Below are 25,797 nucleotides of genomic sequence, written 5' to 3'. Positions count from 1 at the left end.
GCAGGTTTAGGGCCCTGGACTGTAAGCTCTTTGCGTCAATTTACTCAGCATCTGTGCAGAGCTCAGCACGGTAGTGCTCTCATCCTTCATAGACTGAAATACAAATAATAATACAATTATTTTATAGATGTGGAAACTGAGGAAGGGAGAGGATTGGCTCAATGGGCCTTTTTCACCTTTGCACTGGTAAAGGGTTGTGGGGTGGGGTGCTGCACCTTGTGATTCCCCTATTCAGTGGCTGCTGGGGCTGGTGCAGAGCTTGGCACAGGCTTGAGAAGTCGTGAGGCCCAGCCAGAGTTGCATCCCTGGTTCAGCAGCCCCTACATGGCTTTGCTAGGGGGCAGTGTGTCCGAGACACAGTTTTACCCTGGCCACACTCACAAGAAATCTCCGCTGGCTGCTGGAACTTCCCCTTCTCAAACCTGGAGAGAGAGAAATTTACATTATTACAGTTCATTTACTGACTCATTATAATTCCTGGCTAGGGAAATTTGCTGCTCTAATGGGCCTGGAGTTAGAATTCCTCCACTTCTGCCAGCCTCAGAGCAGGTGCAACAGAGGCCATAGTTGTGCAACCATCCCCCAAAAGCCTTCATATTCTTCAACGCTGGCCTGTACAGAGCAGATCTGTGGATAAAAGGGGAATCAACTCTTCATGGCCAATTCTCGCCTTCACCTCCATGCACTAATACTTGTATGTTCCCATGCTTCTTGTGTGCGTCGTGTTATCTGCTCATCCCACACAGCTCATTCCACATGGACAGGGTCCATTGGTTTATTGGTTGAGTTCTGGTAGCACTGTCCAGACCTGGTCGAGAACCCTACCATGGCTGGAATTGAAGAACTACGGGCCCAGTTTGCTGAACCTCAGTGCAGATTATTAGACCAAACTGAGGCCTTACAACAGTGGTTCTTAAACTTTTGTACTGGTGACCGCTTTCAAATAGCAAGCCTCTCAGTGCGACCCCCACTTATAAATTAAAAACTCTTTTTTATATATTTAACAGTATTATAAATGATGGATGCAAAGCGGGCTTTGGGGTGGAGGCTGACAGCTTGTGACCCCCTATGTAATAACCTCGCTACCCCTTGAGGGGTTGTGATCCCCAGTTTGAGAACCCCTGGCTTACAAGAAGCTAGAACCAAACAGAAAGAAGCCTTATCAACAGGCAGCAGAAGCTAAGAAACCCCCTACTATTTATGTCCCATGGGAGCAAAAAGTCACAGACTTTGGTGGTTTCTGGTTAGATCAGGTACAGGAATGGGTCAAGTCTGTGAAGGCAGCTACGCATGTGCTAAGAGTACCTGAAGAAGGTCGTGTGAACTTCATAGAGGAGCACCTCAAGGGCTAGGCCAGGGTCACAGTAAAGTTCAGACAATGCTTGCAATGGCAGACAATAAAGATGTGGAAAAGTATTTGAACTCCTCCTAGAAGTGTATGGAGATAAGGTACTTATTGGAACCTGACTAAAGGAGTTGTTTGAGAGAAAGCAGGAGCCTGGTGAAACTGTCCAGGCATACACGTATGACCTCCAGGAGAGAATGAGCAAGGTGCAGCAGCAAGATCCTCAACGAACTCCAGACTCATATATGGTTCTGAAAGAGCAGTTGGTGCTGGGACTCCGGGATGATTCCCTCCGACGTGAAATGAAAAGGAGCTTTAAGGAAGAGCCTGGTAAGAAGTTCCATGAACTCATGCAGGCTGCCATTATGTGGTCAGAAGAAGAGGAAGTTCCTGTGGAAGAGACAGCCAAGCCTAACCCCCGTACACGAAGTGGGGGGCCTAGTGAATGGAACTGCTGGGGAAAAGTCCCTGCCCCAAACTCAGTTAACATTGGAAAGTTTAAGTGAAGCTCTCCAAAAACTGATGGTACAACAGTGGGAGATACTGAAAGTGATGACCGAGTTGATTAAAGAAAAAAATCCTATTAATATGCCAAAGTATCCAAGGGATCCCAAAGATCCCCACTGAAGAATGAGCTGGGAAGGTACATTCATTACACTTGTGAAAGGCCAGGGCATACTAGCCGAGAATGTCCACTGAGAAGGAGAGCAGGGTCCTAGGCACTCATAACCAACGGGGCACCAGGAGTGAGTGGTCCATCTACAGTAGAAGGCCAAGCAGTGGCAGAAGGATTCCTAGGCCTGTCCTTGTTGGAAAATCACTCTGCATACAGTGTTGAAAGGAACGCGGGCAGTGCCAGTATATCTAGCGACTTCTGTAAGCGAGCATTTGGAGACTAACTGCTGAAGTATGTATAGGAGGGGTGAAGAGCAGATGTTTGTTAGATACTAGCTCAGAAGTCACCACCAACACTGAGTCACATTTTCAAAAATATTTGAAGGACAGGGAGCTGACCATTCACAGCACACTGTTTGTACGTCTAACAGCAATTAATGGACAGGCAATCCCAGTACATGGGCCAGACACTGTCAGGAAAATGCATCTTCATCCTGAAAGACAAAGCCTCTGAAGGGAGGTATATGGGAGAAGGAGTCCCAGGGATTCTAGGGATGAACATCATTAGTGAGCTGAAGGAGCAACTGTTGCCAGGAGGATGAACCATCATGGGCAATCTAAGAAGAATGCTGTGCTCAGTAGAGTACTGGCTCGAACGGAGAGACAAAACCATTCACTGGGCCCTGCGGGGCAGATTGGAAATGTTAAAGTGGGCAGAAAACAGAAGACCATTATTTCTCCTTGGAGAGGGAAGATCCTTCATGAACGCTGCTGGGTACCAGGTAATACCATAAGATATCAAGCTCTTGTAGAGCCTACATCTGGGGCAAGTCTAACTAACAGGCTCCAGACAGCCAATATACCGACAAATGCCATTAAAGGAAGAGTACCAGTGAGTCTTCTAAACGCAAGTGCGAAGGCTGTGGCATTGCATCCTCGAAACAGAACTTCAGAGGTACACCAGCCTGAGGGAGTTATTCCTCAGGTGAAGGTAACGTTTGAAGAGAATGGAAATGAGATGCGGGTGACAAGGAGGGAGAAGGCAGAACAAGTTACCTTTCCTCAAGAAAGATGTGGTGGGAGACTGCCAGTTGCAGTTCAAGCGGCACACGAGGGGCTGATTCCTGCACAGGTGGCTAACTTGAGGGCGTTGCCAGAGAAACATCAAGAAGTCTTTTCTATGGATGAGGTGACCAATTTTGATGACTGGGTCAAAGGTGTCCATGACAGGCCAAAGACAGGTGGCAAAGTTGCTCTCAGTACAACTAAAGGCCCAGCCCAAATTAGGAAAAGGACTTATGATCACAAGTCCAGTGGGGCTCTCATCAGACCTGGTGACTGTGTACCAGTTCATAACCATAGACGCCAGAGACATAATAAAATACAGGACAAATGGGAGTCAAATCCCCACACTGTGGTGACACACAACAATCCTGAATTGCTGCTTACACTATCCAGCCTGGGAAAGGAGGTCCTGAGAGATTAGTACATAGGGACCAGCTAAAACATTAGACTATTAGACTAACCAGAGCTCATAGAAGGCATAGAGCAGCATTTCCTGAGGAAACTGAAACCAGTGTGGCAAACCCAAACCCTGACGAAAATGGCCAGATCCCTTGAATTGATCTGTTATTACCAGGGGACAGGGGAATAGAAAATATGGGTAATGAACCATCAGTCTTAAGAAGATCCCAGAGAACTACTAAGGGTACATCTACACTACAGGGGGGAGTCGATTTAAGATACGCAAATTCAGCTACGTGAATAGCGTAGCTGAATTCGACGTATCGCAGCCGACTTACCCCGTTGTGAGGACGGCGGCAAAATCGACTTCTGCGGCTTTTTGTCGGCGGTGCTTACTACCACCTCCGCTGGTGGAGTAAGAGCGCCGATTCGGGGATCGATTGTCGCGTCCCAATGGGACGCGATAAATCGATCCCCGAGAGGTCGATTTCTACCCGCCGATTCAGGCGGGTAGTATAGACCTAGCCTAAGGGTGTACTGCCTGTTAAACTTAAGAGATGAGTATGTTATTGGTTCTATATAGTGTTTTAATTAATATTATCATGTATAGTAGAAGGAAGTAGACACAGAATGTTAATAACAAATTTATTAGAGCATAAGCTTTCGTAGGCTACTGCCCACTTCTTCGGATGCAGCCCACGAAAGCTTATGCTCTAATAAATTTGTTAGTCTCTAAGGTGCCACAAGTACTCCTGTTCTTTTTGCGGATACAGACTAACATGGCTGCTACTCTGAAAAATGTTAAATATGTTACATGTTCTTTTGTTAATTGTTAATGGGATTTTTTTTATACAATATGATGTGGGTATATGTTGTTAACATGTAGCCCAGATGTACTGGTGTGAATATTGTGTCTGAGGCAGAATTTTAGCACGGGGGAATGTAAAGGGACTGTTGGCCCCTTACTAAAACTCAGTGGAGGTTTTCTGGTTGGCTAGCTCTCAGTAGCAAAAGAAAGGGGAAGGGTCAATGGGAAATGAGGACCCTGCGACTGACAATCCCCAGAGGGGATGGGGAGAGGCCAATGCTCCAGGTCAGCCTTCTTGACAGGGCGGGCAGGCTAATGAGGGAGTCAGGATGCCAGGGGATTCCTGTCCTCTGGGTGAGCTGGAATTGCCTGGGTCAGACTAGACAGAAGGGGCCGAGCTAAGGAGAAAGCAGGGCCCCAAGCTGAGCTGGGGAGCAGGGGTGTGCCAGCCAGAGAGAACCAGAGAAGCATCCCAGGGAGCAGATCTGTGCTGGGAGCAGAGACACAGAAGCAGGCCCAAGAGATCTGTGCTGGGAGAACTGAAACAACCAGAGCCAGAGGGGCCGAAAAGTAGCCCAAGGAGCTGGAGGCAGAGCAGCATCAGTGCTGATGCAGAGTGGGACTGGAGCAGTCCGGAGTCAGGTGTGGTGAGCAGCCAGCTGGATAGAGTGAGAGGGGACCCTGGGCAGTGGGCCCCTTGCAGGCCAGTCTTGGAGGGGGATCATAATCCCGATGTGGGACCTGACGCTGGGAAGAAGGGTCCTGCCACCTAGAGCATGAAGGCATGTGGCCACCGCCAGAGCATGTGTCCGATCCACAGCATCCCTGCAGCACGGCCAGGGCCTGAGAAGGAGGCCTGGGACATGTGAGAAACAGACTGTGAACTGCCCTTACATTCCAGAGACAGCTGTTTGTGATGTCCCCATGCCACAGAGCAGGGTGATATGTTTTCCTTTAACCTTTCCCATTGTTTTCCTTTTTGTTTAAATTGATTGCTTTTTAATAAATTTATTTGCTTTGAACTGTATGTAATGATCAGTGGGGGTCAGGGAAGTGTACAGTGTGGAGAGGGCACCCCGGAGTGGGGATACCATAGGCCCTACCCTAAGTGACCACAACAAGGTTGGAGGTCGAGCCCGAATCCTGGGCCAGTGTGGAGAGAGCACCCAGGAGTGGGGATACTCTGGCCTCTGCCTTAAGTGACTACGAGAAAGTTGGGGATCAAGCCCCCAGGAATTCTGGGCCCAGCCTTGTTGGGGTTACAAGGACTCTGCCACACAGGAGAGTGGAAGGGGAGCCCTCAAGGTCAGGCAAGCCTCTGGGTAAAGGAAGTGGGAGCAAGGACTCAGATCCTTTCGCTAGCCCATTTCACCAGGGTAGTGTATAAGCCAGGAAAGTTCCCCACAATAGCAGGTTTATTTCCCTGCTTACCAGGGTCAGATTAACTCTGCTGTGGGCCTGGGACTATTAGATTATATGGGGCCCCTGTCGGAGGGGGGTGTGGGCTCTGGGAAGGAGTTTATGTACGGGAGGAGATGCGGGCTTTAGTATGGAGTTTGTGTGCGGAGTGTGGGCTCTAGGCTATGGCAGGGGGTGGGAGTGCAAGAGAGGGTCAGAGGATCATCCCTCATCTCGGGCGGCTCCCAAACGCGACTGGCACACCCCTCTGGCAGCGGATCCTAGGAGGGGGGCCAAGGAGTCTCCGCAGTGAGCCGCTGCCCATGGGCGCCCACCTGCAGCTCCCATTGGCTGCAGTTCCTGGCCAATGGGAGCTGCAGAGTTGGCGCTCAGGGAGGAGCAGTGAGTGGAGACACCCCCCCCTCAAGGGCCACAGAGACGTGCTAGCCGCTTCCGGGAGTGGCGTGGAATGGGCGGGCAGGAAGCTGTCTTAGCCCTGCTGAGCTGCTGGCAGCGGTGGTGGCCAGGGACCCCCAGGCCCTTTTAAATTGCCTGGGCCCCTGGGCAATTGCCCTCTCTTAACCCCCCTGTTGGTAGGCCTGTTGCGGCGACCCCTTATTCTGGGGCCCTGGGCTGCAGCCCCTTAAACCCCTGCCTTAATCCAGCCCTGCCACTTACAACAGCATTGTGAAGCATGAGGCAGAGTGAGAGAGAGCCACCTACCTGCTCAAGATGTTTCTGAAATCCTAGAGAGGAAAGAGAGAGAAAAACAACCTTAGTGCCACATGCCATGATGTCATACACTGGGGATACCAGGGAAGCCATTTTTCAGCTATGGGGAAAAGAGGCACTGCCCTGGCTTCAGAGCCATGGATCTGCTGAGTTGACTGACATCTCTGACATAAATGAGTTTGTAGCTCTTCCAGGGCTGGCCCACAACATTTTGGCACCTGAGGCGGGGAGCTCAAATGATGCCCCCATACCCTCTCGCTTGGACCAAAACTTTGAAAGGTCTCAATTCTGCCTTCTTCCTGTTCTACTCCTCTCATGGTACTGCTCTGCTACCTACCCCACTAAAGGAGAACTAACAACTTAAAATGCCTTGTTCAAAAATTTTAAGTAACACTTAACTTTCAAACACCTAAACAGCAAATGTAACTTTTCTTGTCTGCATAGTAAACATTGGCATTTTTATCTGTTTGAATAATCAAAGTGGTGCTTTCCCTGCCTTCTTGGTTGCAAAGATTTGAACTGCTTCCTGAAGGTCTACAGTCGGGGCCAGCTCATGCTCTATTGAGATGGTTGCAAGGCCGACCAACCTCTCCTGTGTCATTGTAGAGCGTAGATGTGTTTTTATTAACTTCAGCTTGGAGAAGCTGCGTTCTCCACTGGCAACTGTTACAGGAACTGTTAGAAGTATGCGTAGAGCAACAAAAGCATTTGGAAAGAGAGTGGTCATCTTATTTGTGCACATATATTCCAGAACAGCCTTTGGAGTTGATCCTACTGAAATGTATCTTGAAAGGCTATCAGTTCATCACCTAAGTCACTCGCATCAATATTGCGCATGTCATCATGTGTCAACACTGTCTCTAGTGCCCTGCATTGCTGCTGTAGGTCTTCTTCAGGTAAAGTGAGGAGTTTTGGAATATCATACAACATCCCAAATATACTGTTGTGTTCCTTGAGTTGCATGAAGCATTCTTCAACTGACTGTATTGCACAATCTAGCACTTGGTTAAATAATTCAACTTTGAATTGTTGTTTGGGGTCTCTTATGGGATTACCCTGTGCCTCGTAATCAAAATATCTTCTTCGGTGACTCGTGTATTCTTCAATGGGTGGGAAAATAACTTCACTGTGAAGTTCCTCTGCCAACTTCAGTGCACTCTTCAGAACGTTTTGAAATCCCTCATCTGACCGGTAAGACTGTAGGTACGACTTTGCTTTGTCCAGTTGTTCCATTGCTCCAGATATATCAAGGTCATCACCTTGGAGTCTCTTGCTTACAACATTTATTTCAAAGAGTATGTCATGCCACAACACTAAGACACACAGAAATTTGAAGTTATGTATGTTTCTGGTGATTCTATTTCCCTCTGCCACTGTTCTCCCACGAACAGTTCCTGTCATAGCATTATCCTCCATAATGGCAACTACGGCATCATCTATGTTCCCAATTGGGTGTTTGATAGGCTTTATCGCCTCCACTCGACTTTCCCATTGTGTGGCACTCAGTGGTTTCGGTGTCAGAGAGGATGTTCCCAGATGTTGTTTCAAAATTTGCCATTGATGAGTTGATGCAGAGAAAAATACATAGATGCTTTGAATTACATAAAAAAATGCAGCAGCCTCACTAGAAGCTGATGCTGCATCACTGACCACCAAGTTCAATGAATGAGAACTGCAGGGACAAAAATAGCTCGAGGGTTTAACTCTCAGATCTGTGTCTGCTCTCCTCTGTTCTTTCCTCTCATGTTGGCACCATTATCGTAGCCCTGACTTCTCATGTCAGCTATCGCAATTCCCATATCTTCCAGCTTTTTAAGGAGCACATCTGTCATACCAGCTCCTGTAGTATCATCAATGTCAATAAATTCTAGAAAATGCTCTCTGACAGTCACCACTGCAGGGACATTTTCACTAGGTTCTGTTGTTACAAAACGCACCACTAAAGTAACTTGTTCCATATGGCTGATGTCAGGTGTGCAGTCCAGAATAACAGAGTAATATCTTGCTGACTTTAGATCTGCCACAATCTTCTGTTTGACTTTTGTTGCCAGTAACTGTATGATCTCATTTTGAATTGTTTTTCCAAGGTAGTGGTGTGTGTACATTTCTTGGGTGGTGACTCTTTTTAGATGCTCCTGGAGTACAGCATCAAACTCAGCCATCAGCTCCACAATTTTAAGGAAGTTTCCATTGTTTGGCACATACAGCTGATCTAAAGTGCCACGCAATGCTAGCAAGCATTCTCACAATGGCAATGAGCCTTTTCAGAACATTTTGCCAGTAAAGAGACTCTGATGCAATCTTCTCTTGATGCTGATCATCTATGGTGGCCTTTAACCTTAGTTTCATCTCAAGCTCTTTCCACCTATGGAATGCTCTCTGGTGATTTGCTGCCTTCTCAAGGCATGCCAGATTTCTACCCAGATTTTTCCAGTCCTTTGTTTCTGTAGAACCCAATGTGGCTGGAATATTAGACTGGAAGAGTTTGCAACAAAAACAGTATGCAGCATTCTGGGTTTTTGAGTACATAAACCAGGGCCTCTCAACTTTGTTACCATTGGGGATTTCACACCAGTAATGTGTTGGATGGAAACTTCTATTTTCATTGTCTTTGGGGAACATGAAGTTTTTCACTTGCTGTGGCCCATGCAGTACAAAGAAGTCCCTCAGGCTACTACTCAAGTGGGTCCACAGTTCTGGATCATCTAGACTTAAGGAACTAAACTCAGCAGCAACTGTTTCTTGAACCTCCACCACACTCTTCTCTGATCTACACTTTTCTTCAGGAATGTGCCTGGTTACATCCATTTGAGATAGAGATATAGATGCTGCAGTAGCTGTCAGGTCACCTGCACTCTAACTAGAAGATCAGGCATCTCCTCACCACTCACATCCTCACTGGGGCCAGAAGGCTCACCGTGAACATTTGTGTCTATGTATCTCAGGAGAGCTCCTTCCTGCTTAGATAGAAAAGCTTCCTTTGCTTTCTTTCTTTTTCTGAATGCTGTCCCAGAGGGGCGTTTTCTTCTTTCACTCATGACTGCTGTTCTGTGCAAGCTATAGTGGCTCTCAACACTCAATTGAAGGGGACAAATAAGCAGGCTGGTAGCAGAGCCTGAGTGAGGGAAGATATCAGCATCTTAAGGGCCTAACTTGCTCCTACTACTTCAGTTGACTGCCTGTTCTCCTCAAGGGGGTTCAGGGAAGCAGTAGGAAACAGGAAGCTCCCTGAGAAGCTGGTGTTAATCAGTCCAGGCTCCTGGGGGTGCTAGAGAGGGACATAAGAGGCTCCTCCTCCTCTCTCTCCCTGCAGCTCCTGCTGCTTTCTGTTATGTCTCTTGTGCCCTCCTTTCTCCAGCACAGCACTCCACCATCTCTGTGCAACTAGAGCAGAGAGAATACATATGCACCAGCAGCAGACACAATATTCTAGCCTCTGGGTCCTAGTGGCGCCTAGGGTGACCAGACGTCCCGATTTTATCGGGACTGTCCCGATATTTCCTTGTTTGTCCCGCGTCCCGACCGACGTGCGGTCGGGACACTGGACAAACAAGGAAATGCGCCGGAGCCTGGAGCCCGGAAGTGCTCTGGCGCCCCCGAACCCCCCGGGCCTGCTGCAGGGACCCAGCAGCGCGTACGCTGCGCCCAGCCCCTGGCCAGCATCTGGGCTGCTGCCCAGCTGGTGCTATCGCGGCGCGGCCGCCCAGCCCCGTTCGTTCCCCTGCGGGACGGGGAGGCTGGGGCCTGCTGCCCCCACTCCGGGGCTGCCGCGCAATAGCACCAGCTGGGCAGCAGCCCAGACGCAACTGGCCAGGGGCTGGGCTGGGCGCAGCGTGCGCGCTACTGGGTCCCCGCAGCAGGCCCCGGCTCGGGGGGTTCGGGGGCGCCAGAGCCGCAGCCGCCAAGCGCCATGGCCGCTTCCTCCCCCCGCGGCAGTGGGAGCTGCAGCAGCGGCTGCTCCCGAGTCCCGCTGCCTGGGGGTGAGAACAGCCACCGCCTGGCCCCGCGGGCCGCCCCCCTCCTCTCCTTACCACTCAACTGAGTCCTGCCTGCTCGGGACCAGGCCGGACTCTTACTCACCCCGGCCCCGCGCTTCCCCTGAGTCTCGCTTCCCCTGAGTCTCCCGGGCCTCCCTCCAGCGCTTGCGGAGGAAGGTGTGTTTTTTTTTTTGGCCCCACCCCCCGCCACGCCCCCCTCCCGCGTCACACACCCCCACCCCGCCGCGTCCCGATATTTGACTTGGGTGATCTGGCGCCCCCCTCTCCCCCGCCACCACAGTCTGGCACCTGAGGCGGCTGCCTCAGTTCACCTCATGGTAAGGCCAGCCCTGAGCTCTTCAAAGAGCAGCAATAATTAATGTAAGCAATGCACAAAGTGAGTTACACTGTAATCTCTGACTGCTGGACTCCAGTGCCCATGATTTAGGAGCTGTCCTGTCCCTGTGGTGGGATCTGGGGTATTTCTAACTGAGTCTCACCTGCAGGAATTCACTTGCTGGCTTCTGACACTTCTCCTCCATCTCACTGATCAGGTCACTGAGACAGGAAATCTCCTCAGAGAGTTTAGTAACATTGTCATTCTGTATCTTCACAATCTCCTTTTCTAGATTTTCTAGATGGGCCAACAGGAGTCGCTCTTGTTCCTCTAGGAACTGCTGCAGTTGCTGAAATTCAGACACAATCTTTTGCCTCTTGGTTTGTGTCTGTATCTATTTTTTTAAAGGAAAGAACAGGTAAGGGTTATAAAGAAGATTCTAGGGTCCTTTCATGGAGTGCTGAGTGTGCAAGAGAGAGAATTTCTTTGCAAACTGTAAGATCTATACACATGACTATACCCTGTCGTTAATTTGGAGAGGATTTTCTAACACCTTCCCATTTGGCCCCAATATCTCTTTCTGGTATGTTTCCATGTCTGACATAGCCAGCACACTGTGTTATCAGAGGCATGTGCCTATCCTGATCCAGAGAAGCAGCAGGCAAGACTGAGCCCTACATTGACAGAGATGCCAGGGGAGAAAAAAGAATTAAACAACCCCAGAAATGTCTGCAGACATGGGCAGACAGCATTGCATGAGATTAAGGCTACATCTACACTACAGGGGGGGGGGTCGATTTAAGATACGCAAATTCAGCTACAGGAATAGCGTAGCTGAATTCGACGTATCGCAGCCGACTTACCCCGCTGTAGGGATGGCGGCAAAATCGACCTCTGCGGCTTCCCGTCGACAGCGCTTACTCCCACCTCCGCTGGTGGAGTAAGGGCGTCGATTCGGGGATCGATTGTCGCGTCCCATTGGGACGCGATAAATCGATCCCCGAGAGGTCGATTTCTACCCACCGATTCAGGCGGGTAGTGTAGATCTAGCCATAGACCGCTCACCTTGGGAGGAGTATAGTGAAAGGTACAAGCGCTAGCAATTAACTCATTATTTTAAATGGAAGCTTAGATTCTGCAGAATATAATGTGATCCTGATCCTGGGAGAGGATTTTTCAGGCTCTGTGTATGTATGCATACAAACACATAACTCTAACACAGCAATCCATGGTCATGGAAAAACAGAAAGAAGGCCACATTCCTCAAGGGCACAGAGGAATCTTCCCCCAAACAGACATCCCACTGCAAGTGCCTGCAAGTTAATAACAATGGGCTCCTACCAGATACTCCCAGCTCTTCTCCTCTCCAGTCACTTTAAATCTCAGGAGCTTTTCTCTCTCTTCCCTCAGAGTCTTCAAATGGGCCTGGATTTTTTCCTGAAGGAACAGAAATTATTTGGGTGGTTTGATGTAAGGGTGAGAGTGGGGAATCAATTAACCTATTTTTGTGAAAGTTTAACTTACGCAGTGATACAGGGCTGGAAATATGGGCTGGGAATCTTAAAGGGGCTTATCTCCCATTCAGGGTCGGCTCTAGGTTTTTTGCAGCCCCAAGCAAACAAAAATTTGGCTGCCCCCCGTCCCAGCCCTGGGTTCCTCGCCGCACCCCCCTGCCGCCCCAACCCTGGGCTCTCCCCCACCACCCGTACCCCCCTGCCGCCCCAGCCCTGAGCTCTCACCCCACACACACACACACACCCTGCCGCCCCAGCTCTGGGCTCCCCTCTAACCCCCCACCATTGTCCCCCACACACACACCTCGTGCCTCCCCTGCCCTGGGCTCTCCCCACCCCCCCACCCGCACCCTCCTTCCGTCGCAGCCCTGGGTCACTGGTAACTCGCTCCCAGGGCAGGTCATTCAGCAGGAATTTTAGATGTGCACAGAACACAGACAGGACTGGTTCCCGCATGGTTACAGAACTGCAGTAAAGTGGAACAATTTTCAGCTTGTGTGATTGGAGGATATCTGGATGCATATTATAAGACTGTCCTACATAAATGAGGAAAAGTTGAGGTGCCTTTATTATTCTTTTGTTCCACTCTTTCTTTCTATGGGGAATTTGCCAATGCAATATCACTGTCTTCCTTTTAAACAAACAAACAAACAAACAAAAAGGCAATGGCTGTTGAAAATAGCAATTCCAGTCCTAATAACCACTGGGAAGCATTCCTTGCTCAATTTTATCCTACTTTTTCTACAGCAAGTTACAGTGGATCAGTAGATTTGATTTGGGAGAAATGAAGTAACAGCTGCACAAACAGCTTGAGCACTCCTGAATTTTGAGGTGTTCAAATCCGGAAGGCAGGTGCTGAGGGGGGCGGGGGGCCTGTGGCTCCGCAGGGGAGCACAGCAGCATGTATGCAGCAGCATGTCTGGCGCTGCGCAAAGCCAGAAACGCTGGTCTGAGTGGCACGGTAAGGGGGCTGGAGGATTGGAGAAGGGGTAGAGGGTTCCGGGGGGGGCAGTCAGGGGCAGGGAGAAGGGGGGGTTAGGTGGGTCAGGGGTTGGGGGGGCAGTCAGGGGACAGGCAGCGGTTGGATAGGCATGGGAGTCCTAGGGGTTTGTCAGGGGACAGGTATGGAGTGGAGTCCTAGGGGGAAAGTTGGGGGGGGGTCTCAGGAGGGGGCAGTTGGGGACAAGGATCAGTGGGGCTTAGATAGGGGGTGGGGTCCTGGGGAGCAGTTGGGGCAGGGGTCCCGGGAGGGGAGGGGATGATCAGGGGACAGGGAGCAGGGGGGTTGGATGGGTTGGGGTTTCTGGGGGGGGGGCAGTCGGAGGGAGTGGATGGTGGCAGGGTGGGGCTACCCTCCCTTCCCGTGGAGTGTCCTATTTTTTGAATGTTAAAATATGGTATCCCTACCTTCCCAGTGCAGCTCTCCATTCAAAGCAGGCTGTAGCATGAGGTCTCAGCTTCCTCACTCCCTCCCCCTCTTTCCTGTTGGTAGTGGCCAAGGGAATGCTGGGAAATGTAGTTCTTGCCCTGCTCCAGGGCTGGCTCTATAGGCAGGGAGCTAACCAAGAAACTACAGCTCCCAGGGCCCCCTGTTGGTTCTCAGCTCTCATGCTGGATCCCTGCCGCCCCTGCAAATGGGCTGCCCCAAGCACGTGCTTGCTTTGCTGGTGCCTAGAGCCGCCCCCGCTCCCATTGAACTCCAGCCCTGACCCCATGGGGAGTGTATTGAACTGGTATAAGCAATAGGTCAAACCCTGTTAGAGTGCTGATTTGTGTTCAGGATGATTGAAGTTTGCCTTAATCTGCCCTAAACCCTTTCAGTGGCAATGCTTCTGTGTAGCTACCCCACAGTTCCTAGCAAAGCACCCAGGAGCAGTAGATTTGGGGAGATTCCAGAAGTCAGCCCTGAAGCCCTGGGGACTGAATTGGTTTGACAGAACTGGCCTGAGCACTAGGGCAAACCCCATTAGATGTGCTGATTTTTGTTAAGAATGGTTGGGGTTGGTTTGCCCTAGTACTGTCCTGAACCCTTCCAGTTGCAATGCCACCTGGGTAGCTGTTCCCCAGCTCCCAGCAAAGCTCTCTGAAGCAATGGGTTCTAGAGATTTCAAAATGTCGCACTGTGGGAGAGCAGTGTAAGGACTAATGGAACCACTTCGGCTGGTTCTTCAGCCTGACACAGGGTAGCACCACCCAGGGGTTAGTTTTGCTGCAATCCAGTCTAATCCCAGTGGTGCTTGGCATGGACCTTTTGTATGTGGACTCAAAGTCCTTGGGGTCCACATAGTGTTTAGCACAGTGACCTCCTCTAGTGCAGACCAGCATCTGAGTTTAAACCCTCATGGAGCAGGACAGAAATTCAACATCCCATGGGAAACCTCATCTCCCTTCTCAGCCTGGGACCCTAACCAAGGTGTCTTTCCCTCCTAATGGCCATACTTCATCAGTACAAGGTACTACTGAGATGGGAGCACTACCCTGGGCCTTAGGATACTTAGGTTCTATTCTCAGCTCGGTTAAACATGTAAGTTCCCCTCTCTGTGCCTCTATTTCCCCTCCCTCTTTTTAGGACATGGTTACACTTGCGAGTTAGAGCACATTAAAGCAGCCCCGGGCACCCTAATTCATGATGCGTCCATACTGGCAACGCACGTAGAGCGCCCAGACTCCGCAGCTGGAGCGCTCCTGGTAATCCACCTCAATGAGAAGCATAACATTTGATGTGCCCTGGCTGGACCAGTGTGGATGCCCTGGTCTATTAATGCACTCTGATCAGCCTCCAGAAGTGTCCCACAATGCCTGTTCTAGCCACTCTGGTCATCACTTTGAACTCTATTGCCCTGCCCTCAGGTGACCAACCATCAGACCCGCCCTTTAAATTCTCTGGGAATTTTGAAAATCCCCTTCCTGTTTGGTCAGCAAGGCATGGAGTGCTCTCAGTGAATCTTTCCAGGTGACCATGCCTCCACGTGCCAGGCGAGCCCCAATATGGAGCAATGGCGAGATGCTGGACCTCATCAGTGTTTGGGGGAGGAAGCTGTCCAGTCCCAGCTGTGCTCTAGCAGTAGGAATTACAATATCTTCGGGCAGATATCAAGGGACATGATGGAAAGGGGCCATGACTGGGACGCACGGCAGTGCAGGGTTAAAGTGAAGGAGCTGCGGAATGCCTAGCACAAAGCCTGCGAGGCAAACCACCGCTCTGGTGCTGCCCGTGACCTGCCGTTTCTACAAAGAGCTGGACGCAATACTTGGGGGCAACCCCACCTCCATTCCGAAGACCACCATGGACAAGTCAGAACCCAGTTCAACAAGGCAGGAGGAGGAGGAGGAGGAGGAAAGCAGGAGTGAAGGTGCTGAGGAGGAGGGAGACACCCTGGCGTCCCTAGATGCATGCAGCCAGGAAATGTTTCCAGGAGGAATGTAGCCAGTCGCAGCAGCCGGTGCTTGGGAAAGAACAGAGGAGGTGCCTGGTAAGTGGCTTTTATTTTGGGAAGGAAGTTGTTCGGTGTGGGCTCTTGGGGCGAGGAAGGTTAGGGCTGCATGCATGTCTAGATGTGGAATAGGGCGTTATGTGCTCTCTCACATCATGGTAATTGACCTCAGTGATCTCTTCAAAGGTCTCATGCAGAAACTGGGCAATCCGCTTGCGCAGGTTCCTTGGCAGAGCTACTGTCCTCCTTGTCCCAGTAAGGCTAACATGTCTGAGCCACTGTGCCGTGAGGGGCAGGGGAACCATTGCTGCACACAAGCTGCATATGGGCCAGGGTGGAAGCCACATTGTAGTAGAAGACCCTCCCTTGCTTCCCGGGTCACCCTCAGCAGCGAGATATCTTCCAGGATGAACTCCTGTAGAAAATCTTCTTAGCGTTTAGTATAGGGCCCTCCTGCAGCTGTTGGCTCTCCCCAAGGCACAGAAGCCCAGAGGACAGTATGGCCGTGAAACAATCAGTCCTTCTTGCCCCTGTGCTTACTCACCATTTTAGGGCTCCTGTGGGTTATGCGCACTCGCTTTGGGATGGGCAATTTCTGCTATTGCGTAAACTGTGCTTGTCTTTCAATAAGGCCGAATCATTGCTCTGTCTGGTGTGAACAAAGCTGCCTCTGTTAAGGGTTGTATTTTGGCTTTACAGATCTCTTCTTTTTGGAGTCTTTTGGCCTTGTTATGAATGGCCAAAAGACTCCAAATAATTAGGAAGCGGCCACGTAGAAGCAAAGAGGACATGCTGCATGAAATAATGCAGCAGTCCCTTAATAAAAATCAAAAAGCGCAGGAGTGGTGGAAGAGTGAAAGGAGGCTCCGCCAGCAGAATGCAGATCACCAGCAACAAAGTATGGAGCGGCTGCTAAGCATTATGGAGCACCAAGCAGACTCGATACAGGTGCTCGTAGCAATGCAGGCTGAGCACTTCCATGCCCGCCCGCCCGCCCCCCCATCTGCAGCCCTTGTCCCAAAACTCTTTCCCTTGTGCTCCCATGTCACCTCCAACCCACTTTCCCCAACATCCGGATTCTTATCGCCACCAGCTGCCTCCAACACCTGTAGCTTCACCACCCAGCCCTGCAAACTACGACCCTTACCCACTGCACTCAACCCCCATCACCATGCATTTCAGCGATCCAGAAGTGCAGCACTCATTGCACAGCACTCCAGACAGGAAGGCTGAGTATAACAGGATATACGCAAATCTGTCAAGGCTCCCTGTGTAGGGTTTCATGAGCCATGGCATTAAAGGGTAAGCGGAGTCTCTAGGGATCACAATGGGCATTTTGAGTTCCCCTATGGTGATCTTCTGGTCTGGGAAGAAAGTCCCAGCTTGCAGCTTACTGAACAGGCCTGTGTTCTGAAAGATGCGTGCGTCATGCACCTTTCCAGACCAGCCTGCTTTAATGTCTATGAAATGCCCATGGTAATCCACAAGCGCCTGGAGAACCATAGAGAAATACCCTTTCCGATTAACGTACTCGGAGGCTACATGGGCTGGTGCCAGAATTGGAATATGAGTGCCATCTATTGCCCCTTCGCAGTTAGGGAAGCCCATTTGTGCAAAGCCAGCCAATATCATGCACGTGTAACCCTTCTGCCAGGCCGAGTTGATAGCAGCAAGGGCCGGTTTCAGTACATAGGGGTCCCCTCCCAACAGCGTAACACAAAACCAGCTCGAGCCCCCACCCAGTGACCTGGGAAAATCTTACACACACCCCTGGGCGCCTCGAAGAGGCAATACTTCCCCTCTCGCAAGCACAGAGTCTCGGTGTAGCAGAAAATGTTTAATAACATGAGGTAAACGACATAGCATTAAATTGGGAAAATACCACAACTAGAGTTCATAGACCAAACCATGAGCAAAGACCCACCCCAGCAAATTGGGCCGTGTCCTTTCCCGTTGGTTATTGAAACCAGCAACCCAAAAATCACCCAAATTCCCAAAAGTCCAACACCCTCAAAGTCTCTTGGGTCCAGCAACCCAAGAATCACCAAAGTCCCAAAAGTCCAACAACCCCCAAAGTCTCTATCCCTGGTTAGTGCAGCCCCAGAGTTCAAAGGGAGGCACGCAGGGTGTTAAGGGGCACCTTACGTGATCCGAGGCCGACCGGCTGCCTCTCCGTGGGGTTCTGCCGCAGCCTTCACCACGAGCCGCTCCACTCCACCAGCCATCCCACGAACTGCTCTGCTCTACCAGCTGCTCCGCTCCGCTCACCGACCCGTGAGCTGCCCCCACAAACAGCTCCACCCCGCTCCACTCCACGTTCCTTGGGCTGCTCCAACCGTCCCCACAAGGCTCTGCTCTGCTAGCTGCTCCTCCACACTTCCCCACAAACTGCTCCGCCAGCCGCTTAGCAATATAGCTTCAGGCTCCCCCACAAGTTAACACAGCACTCAGTGATCTCAGCTCTTAGTAACTTTAGCTCTTTTGTGATTTCAGCTAGTAGTAGGGGAGCCCCAGTGCTGGTGCACTATTGGCCCAAAGTGAATTCAGCTCAGCAGCCTGTAACTAGACTCCTAATGGAATCAAAGTTAGCTCTGACATTCAACCGAGAAGAGGAGGAGTAATTGGTGTTTGGGGCTCACAAAAGTGGGCCCACACCACCAGATACAAATACACCACCACCTCTCTCAATTCACTAGGTTTTGTAACCCATGCCCCTTGTCAAGCGAGTGCTACTTAGTTAATGGTGAGTCCTTCTGTCATACAACAGTTCCATTGGCCTTGATTCACAGAATCAGGGTAACAAAACTTTATTCTTCCTGCCCCGATAACAGAGAAACTGGGGATCCCACACCAGCCAAAGTAACCACTTTCAGTTGCTGTTGTTTCATGCCAGGCGGGTGGGTGTGCCTATGCAAACAAGATCAGCCCCTGGAGTTCTTTTCCACACTTGCCATAATTCACCACCAGATGTCAGGGTAGAGCTCATCCTGACTCTGCTTACACACGTTACCCAGAGTCACGGTTTTTCTGAGCAGGATGTGATTAATGGCCCTGCAAACTTGCATCAACACGATTCCAGTGGTTGACTTTCCCACTCCAAACTGGTTAGTGACCGATCAGTAGCTGTCTGGAGTTGCCAGCTTCCAGATTGCAATAGCCACCTGCCTCTCCACCGGCAGGGCAGCTCTCAATCTCGTGTTCTTGTGCCGCAGGGTGGGGGCGAGCTCATCACACATTCCCATGAAAGTGGCTTTTCTCATCCTAAAGTTCTGTAGCCACTGCTTGTCATCCCATAATTGCATGACGATATGATCCCGCCACTCAGTGCTTGTTTCCCGAGCCCAAAAGCAGCGTTCCACTGCAGTGAGCATGTCTGTGAATGCCACAAGCAAACATCATCGTCAGACTCCTCACTGTCAGTTTGTAGCTTAAGGAATAACTTGACTGCCATTCATGACGTGCTGGCGAGACCCATCAGCATATTTCTTAGCACTTCGGGATCCATTCCCGCAGACCGCAAGAGAAGACAGAGTGCACAGTACAAAAAACATTGAAAGATGGTGCCAAATGTGGACGGAAGCACAGGGATTGCTGGGATGCGAAACAATGCATCATGGGGCATTGGGACAGGACCTAGAATGCCCCACCTCCCTCCCACAAGCCACAGTGCCAGAATGGGAAGAGGTGCTCTGTGGGATAGCTGCCCATAATGCACTGCTCCCAATGCCGCTGCAAGTGCAGCAAATTTGGCCACACCAGTGCACTTGCAGCTGATAGTGTGAACACACTGCAGCGCTTTCCCTACAGTGCTCTCTGAGGGCTGGTTTAACTCACAGCGTTGTACATCTGCAAGTGTAGCCATGCCCTTATTTGTCTTGGATATTTAGACTGTAAACTGCTCTGGGCTGGTAGTGTCCCTCACTGTGTTTTGGGCAGGGCACAGCATAATCTAGGTCAGAGCTTGTTTGGGATCTGTAGGCACTACTGTGATGCAAATAATAATAATAATAATAAACAGTGTGATACAAATAAGCAATAACAACAGATCGTAACTCCCCCTTCTCCGATCTTAAGACAACACTCTCAGGCCTGGTCTACACTAGGCGTTTATGTCGAAGTTAGCGCCGTTACATCGAATTAACCCTGCACCCGTCCACACCGCGAAGGTATTTAGTTCGACATAGAGGTCTCTTTAATTCGACTTCTGTACTCCTCCCTGACGAGGGGAGTAGCGCTAAATTCGACATGGCCATGTCGAATTAGGCTAGGTGTGGATGGAAATCGACGCTAATAGCTCCGGGAGCTATCCCACAGTGCACCACTCTGTTGACGCTCTGGACAGCAGTACGAGCTCGGATGCTCTGAACTGCCACACAGGAAAAGCCCCGGGAAAATTTGAATTTGAATTCCTTTTCCTGTCTGGCCAGTTTGAATCTCATTTCCTGTCTGGACATCGTGGCGAGCTCAGCAGCACTGGCAACGATGCAGAGCTCTCCAGCAGTGATGGCCGTGCAATCTCAGAATAGAAAGAGGGCCCCAGCATGGACTGATCGGGAAGTCTTGGATCTCATCGCTGTGTGGGGCGATGAGTCCGTGCTTTCCGAGCTGCGATCCAAAAGACGGAATGCAAAGATCTACGAGAAGATCTCTAAAGACATGGCAGAGAGAGGATACAGCCGGGATGTAACGCAGTGCCGCGTGAAAATCAAGGAGCTGAGACAAGGCTACCAGAAGACCAAAGAGGCAAACGGACGCTCCGGATCCCATCCCCAGACATCCCGTTTCTACGAGGCACTGCATTCCATCCTCGGTGCGGCCGCCACCACTACCCCACCAGTGACCGTGGACTCTGAGGATGGGATAGTGTCCACGGCTGGATCCTCGGACATGTTAGCGGACGGGGAAGATGAGGAAGGAGATGAGGAGGACGAGGCAGTCGACAGCGCTCACAACGCTGATTTCCCCGACAGCCAGGATCTCTTCATCACCCTTACAGAGATCCCCTACCAACCCTCCCCAGCCGTTACCCCGGACACAGAATCTGGGGAAGGATCAGCCAGTAAGTGTTGTAAAAATCTAAACATTTATTTGTAACAGAACAGGAATATTAACAATTTAAAAAATGGGTTTCTCATGATTAGTTTGATTAGCTTAACGGTTCAGTCATGGGCAGTGCAACTATTGAAAAAAAATCTAGCAATGTCCGGTTTTGCATGATTGTCCTGCCCAAGCCGCTCTACTGGTTAGTCACTGCTACAGCAGCTACAGTAAAATGCGGTCTATATGTCCGGGGATGGAGCAGAAATCCTCCTGTGACATCTCGAGGAAGCTCTCCTGGAGGTAATTGGAAATCCGCTGCATTAGGTTCTTGGGGAGAGCGGCCTTATTGGGTCCTCCGTAGTAGGACACGTTGCCACGCCACGAGACAAGCAAGTACTCTGGAATCATTGCTCTGCACAGCATGGCGGCATACGGCCCTGGTCTTTGCAGGCTTTCCCGGAGCATTCGCTCTTTCTCGCTGTCAGAGATCCTCATGAGGGTGATGTCGCTCATGATGACCTGCTTTGAATGAGGAAGGGGAATGTTAGTGTTGGGACTGCTTTGCCGTTCCTTTACAGAACTGTAACCGCTGGTTTGCAGCCACGCGGTGGAGGCGGGAGAGGGGCAGCCGAAAGGGATCGTTCCCGGGGACAGCCGCGAGGGTGTGGGACAGGAGCAGACTTCCTGCTTGCCGAATTGCTGGCAGCAGGGACCGACATTGATTTCAATGTGAAATGAGGCCATTGCTAATATTAAAGTTTTAAGCTGCCACAAGTCTACGGCTTACCATGTCTGCCTGCAACAGAAATTCCGTTCTCCTGAGAGGCTTCTCAAATGTGCTGTAGAAGACCCCAGGCACTGAATGCGAAGGCCGAGAATTCGACCTTGTGCTGAGTGCGCATGTGATAGGTGCTGTGCATGGTCTTGTTCACAGAGAAAGACTATGTTCTTTGTTCACAACTACATTTATCTTTCTGAGGAATTCACTCCCTTTTTCCCATTCCCACAGCCCCATCTGCGACTGTCTCACAACCTAGCCTGTCATCACACTCCCAGAGGCTAGCGCGGATTAGGCATAAGAAGAAGAGGACACGGGAGGACATGTTCTCGGAGCTTATAGCCTGCTCCAGAGCCCAGGCAGCACAGCAGACCCAGTGGCGGGAGAACTTGACCCGAATGCACCAAGCCAACATGGATCGGGAGGAGAGGTGGCGTCAGGAAGACCAGCAGGCGACTCAAACCCTGCTTGGACTAATGAGGGAGCAAACGGACACGCTCCGGCGCCTTGTGGATGTTCTGCAGGAACGGAGGCAGGAGGACAGAGCCCCGCTGCAGTCCATCTCTAACCGCCCTCCCCCGCCACCAAGTCCCATACTCCCCTCACCCAAAGTGCACAGAAGGAGAGGCGGCAGAGTCCCTGCTAACTCTCACTCCACCCCTGCAGAGAGCTCGAGCAGCAGAAGGCTCTCATTCCCCAAAATTTGACAAGTTCTTTCCTTCCCGCCTGACACAAGCCCCCGTCCAAGTTTCACTTTCCCAGTTCCATGTTTGGTTGATAATAAAAAATACGTTTCTGTTAACTACTGTTTCCATCATGTTCTTTTGGAGGAGGGGGGGATAGGGGGTTGGTAATTCGACAGGACAGTCACCTTTGGCAGGGTATATAGTCGGGGGCAGGCACAGCAGCAGGGCACATACATAGTGCAGTGATGCAGTGACTAGTTACCCTGGTTAGTCTGGGAGGTTGTTTTCATGTTATGTGGTGGGGGGTGGGTTGCTCTGTGACTTTGTGGCAGGGGAGGGCAGTTACAGATCTTAAGCGGCGGTCCTTAGGCAGGATCACAGAGCCACACAGCAGGGGATCTGTAACCGTCCTCCCCCTGCCACAAAGTCACATAGACCCCCCCATACACACAGTCCCTATCAGGAGGGGTGACAGGCTCCGTTGAAACAACCATCCCACCGCAGCGGAGCCTGTCAATCCTTGAGTTTAGAAGCTGCATTCGCGCCACTACAGTACACCCGCTCGGCACCACAGTCTGCGTCCCAGTTTTAAAAAATTCCCGCGAATACAGTATTAAAGAAAACGGTGTGCTTTAACAAAGTAGAACTATTTTTATTTTGAAACGTGTGTTGGAAGTGGGGTGAAGGGGGTATGTAACTGGATAGGATAGTCAACATTAACTGGGTAAAGAAACGGGGGCAGGTTTAGCTTCTCAATACACAAACTTTAAAGTCACAGGTTACCCTGCTCACTCAGGAACTTTGCTTTCAAAGCCTTCCGGATGCACAGCGCTTCCCGCTGGTCTCTTCTAATCGCCCGGCTGTCTGGATGTGAGTAATCAGCAGCCAGGCTATTTTCCTCAACCTCCCACCCCGCCATAAAGGTCTCCCCCTTGCTCTCACAGAGATTGTGGAGCACACAGCAAGCTGCAATAACAATGGGGATATTGGTTTCGCTGAGATCACAGCGAGTCAGTAAGCTTCTCCATCTCCCCTTGAGACGTCCAAAAGCACACTCCACCACCATTCTGCACTTGCTCAGCCGGTAGTTGAAGAGTTCTTTTTCAGTGTCCAGGGCGCCAGTATAGGGCTTCATGAGCCAGGGCAGTAGCGGGTAGGCTGGGTCCCCGAGGATGACTATAGGCATCTCCACATCCCCAAGAGTTATTTTGTGGTCCGGGAAGTAAATACCTTGCTGCAGCCGTCTAAACAGACCAGAGTTCCTGAAAACACGAGCGTCATGAACCTTGCCCGGCCATCCCACGTAGATGTTGGTAAAACGTCCCCTGTGGTCCACCAGTGCTTGCAGCACCATGGAAAAGTAGCCCTTTCTGTTAATGTACTGGCTGGCCTGGTGTTCCGGTGCCAGGATAGGGATGTGAGTTCCATCTATGGCCCCACCGCAGTTTGGGAATCCCATCGCTGCGAAGCCATCTATGATCGCCTCCACGTTTCCCAGGGTCACTACCTTTGGCAGCAGTACATCAACGATTGCCTTGGCTACTTGCATCACAACAACCCCCACGGTAGATTTGCCCACCCCAAACTGGTTCGCGACTGACCGGTAGCTGTCTGGCGTTGCAAGCTTCCACAGGGCTATGGCCACTCGCTTCTGGACAGTCAGGGCTGCTCGCATCCGGGTGTCATTGCGCTTCAGGGCAGGGGACAGCAACTCACAAAGTTCCAGGAAAGTTCCCTTCCGCATGCGAAAGTTTCGCAGCCACTGGGATTCATCCCAGACCTGCAGCACTATGCGGTCCCACCACTCAGTGCTTGTTTCCCGTGCCCAGAATCTCCTTTCCACGGCATCAACATGACCCATTGCCACCGTGATGTTCTCGGCACTGGGTCCCCTGCTTTCTGAGAGGTCTGTGCTACTCTCAGACTTCAAGCCATCACCGCGTTGACGTAGCCTCCTCGCCTGACTTTTCTGCATCTGCCTCAGGGAAAGGTGTATGATAAGTTGCGAGGCGTTGAGAGCGGCCACAACTGCAGTGATGGTTGCAGCAGGCTCCATGCTCGCAGTGCTGTGGCGTCCGCGCTGTCACTGACTAGAAAAGTGCGCGAACTGATTTCCCGCCGGCGCTTTCAGGGAGGGAGGGCGGGAGTGATGGACGGATGACGACAGTTACCCAAAAGCACCCTGGACACATTTTTTTTACCCAGAAGGCATTTGCGGCTCCACCCAGAATTCCAATGGGCAGCGGGGACTCCGGGAACTGTGGGATAGCTGACCACAGTGCACCACTTCCAATGTCGACGCTTTCCCCGTTAGTGTGGACTCACAAAGTCGAATTACTGTCCTTAGTGTGGACACACACGTTCGACTTTGCAATATCGATTCCAAAAATTCGATTTAAGTAAAATCGAACTACTCTCGTAGTGTAGACAAGGCCTTACATAGCTTAGCCTGCAGCTGTCATGATTTAAACCTCACTGGCCATTTTACAGCTTCCATTTGGTAGAAAGTTCCCTTATTTCCCCAGTTTTAAAATGGCTTCAACTCCCCAGAGAAATGTTTCCCACATCCGTCATCTTAACGTCTTCATTTGGCCTCTTTTGCCACATTGCCTTATCCATTTCTTTCAATATCATTTTTGTACATTTTTCTTGACAGAACTGAATGATGCAGATACATCAATAGTTGTAGGTGGAAGAAATTGAGTGTGATGGGCAAGTTGTGATGAAATTAATTAAAATTCAATGTTATTTCACCTGAGATTGGACAGCAATTTCCTACCTTGTACTCCTGGGCAGCCTCCTCTATGGGAACCACAGTGTGAGCCCTGTGAGCCCGGGACCTGTCGCACACCACACAGATGAGGGTTTGATCCTCTTCACAGAACAATTTCAGAGCTTCCAGGTGTTCCCCACACACCCTTTCTGCTCCTGCTCCCTTTCCTGCCTGGAAACTCAGCTGTTTGGCTATTTCTACAACATTTGCCAGCTGCCTGTTCGACCTGAGGTTTCCCTGTTGCACAATTTCTCTGCACTGAGGGCAGGATGCATCTATGTCAGATCCCTCCCAGAACTGGGTGATGCAGGCTCGGCAGAAATTGTGCCCACAGTCTATAATCACTGGGTCTTTAAAATACTCCAGACAGATGGGACAAGTAGCTTCCTCCTGGAGACTTTCCACAGGGCTCTCTGCTGCCATGGCTCACTCTGGACAGTGGAACTGGGTTAGTTTCACTTTCCTGAGCTTAGAAATAAGCCCCTCCTGCAAGAACTGGGTGTTTCCCTTCCTGGCACTGACTCTGTTGTTGAGCTGGAAGGAGTCAATTGGTAACATTTCAGCCCTGGAGGCTTTTGTGAAAAATGTACCACTAGGGCTCTGATACTGCAACCAGCCCCCTGTGCTGGTGGATCATGGGGCTTTACCTCCCACCTGTGATGGTGATCCTGCAGGAGCAAGATCATAGAATATCAGGGTTGGAAGGGACCTCAGCAGGTCATCTAGTCTAACCCCCTGCTCAAAGCAGACAGATTTTTGACCCAGATACCTAAATGGCCCCCTCAAGGATTCAACTTACAACCCTGGATTTACAGGCCAATGCTCAAACCACTGAGCTATCCCTCCCCAACACATCCCTCTGTGTGTTTAAGGAGGGATATTATTACACTCACAGG

The 25,797-nt window shown here is 50.7% G+C and overlaps 1 protein-coding gene across 1 annotated transcript in view; it reads right to left on the bottom strand.

Moving 5' to 3' along the window:
- Nucleotides 1-25,339, bottom strand: part of LOC128848343 (zinc finger protein RFP-like) — a 32,162-nt gene extending 6,823 nt beyond the window's left edge. The window contains exons 1-5 of the mRNA XM_054048324.1: nucleotides 24,908-25,339; nucleotides 12,018-12,113; nucleotides 10,840-11,070; nucleotides 6,354-6,376; nucleotides 382-422 (exon numbers count right to left, since the gene is read on the bottom strand). Coding sequence (XP_053904299.1) covers nucleotides 382-422; nucleotides 6,354-6,376; nucleotides 10,840-11,070; nucleotides 12,018-12,113; nucleotides 24,908-25,324 — 808 coding nt within the window. The 5' untranslated portion in view covers nucleotides 25,325-25,339. The remainder of the gene's footprint in view (nucleotides 1-381; nucleotides 423-6,353; nucleotides 6,377-10,839; nucleotides 11,071-12,017; nucleotides 12,114-24,907) is intronic.
- Between the last annotated feature and the right edge of the window lie 458 nt (nucleotides 25,340-25,797).

This window comes from Malaclemys terrapin, chromosome 13 (assembly GCF_027887155.1).
Source record: "Malaclemys terrapin pileata isolate rMalTer1 chromosome 13, rMalTer1.hap1, whole genome shotgun sequence".
NCBI classification, from domain to species: domain Eukaryota; kingdom Metazoa; phylum Chordata; order Testudines; family Emydidae; genus Malaclemys; species Malaclemys terrapin.
This window is presented reverse-complemented; position numbering and strand designations above follow the sequence as displayed.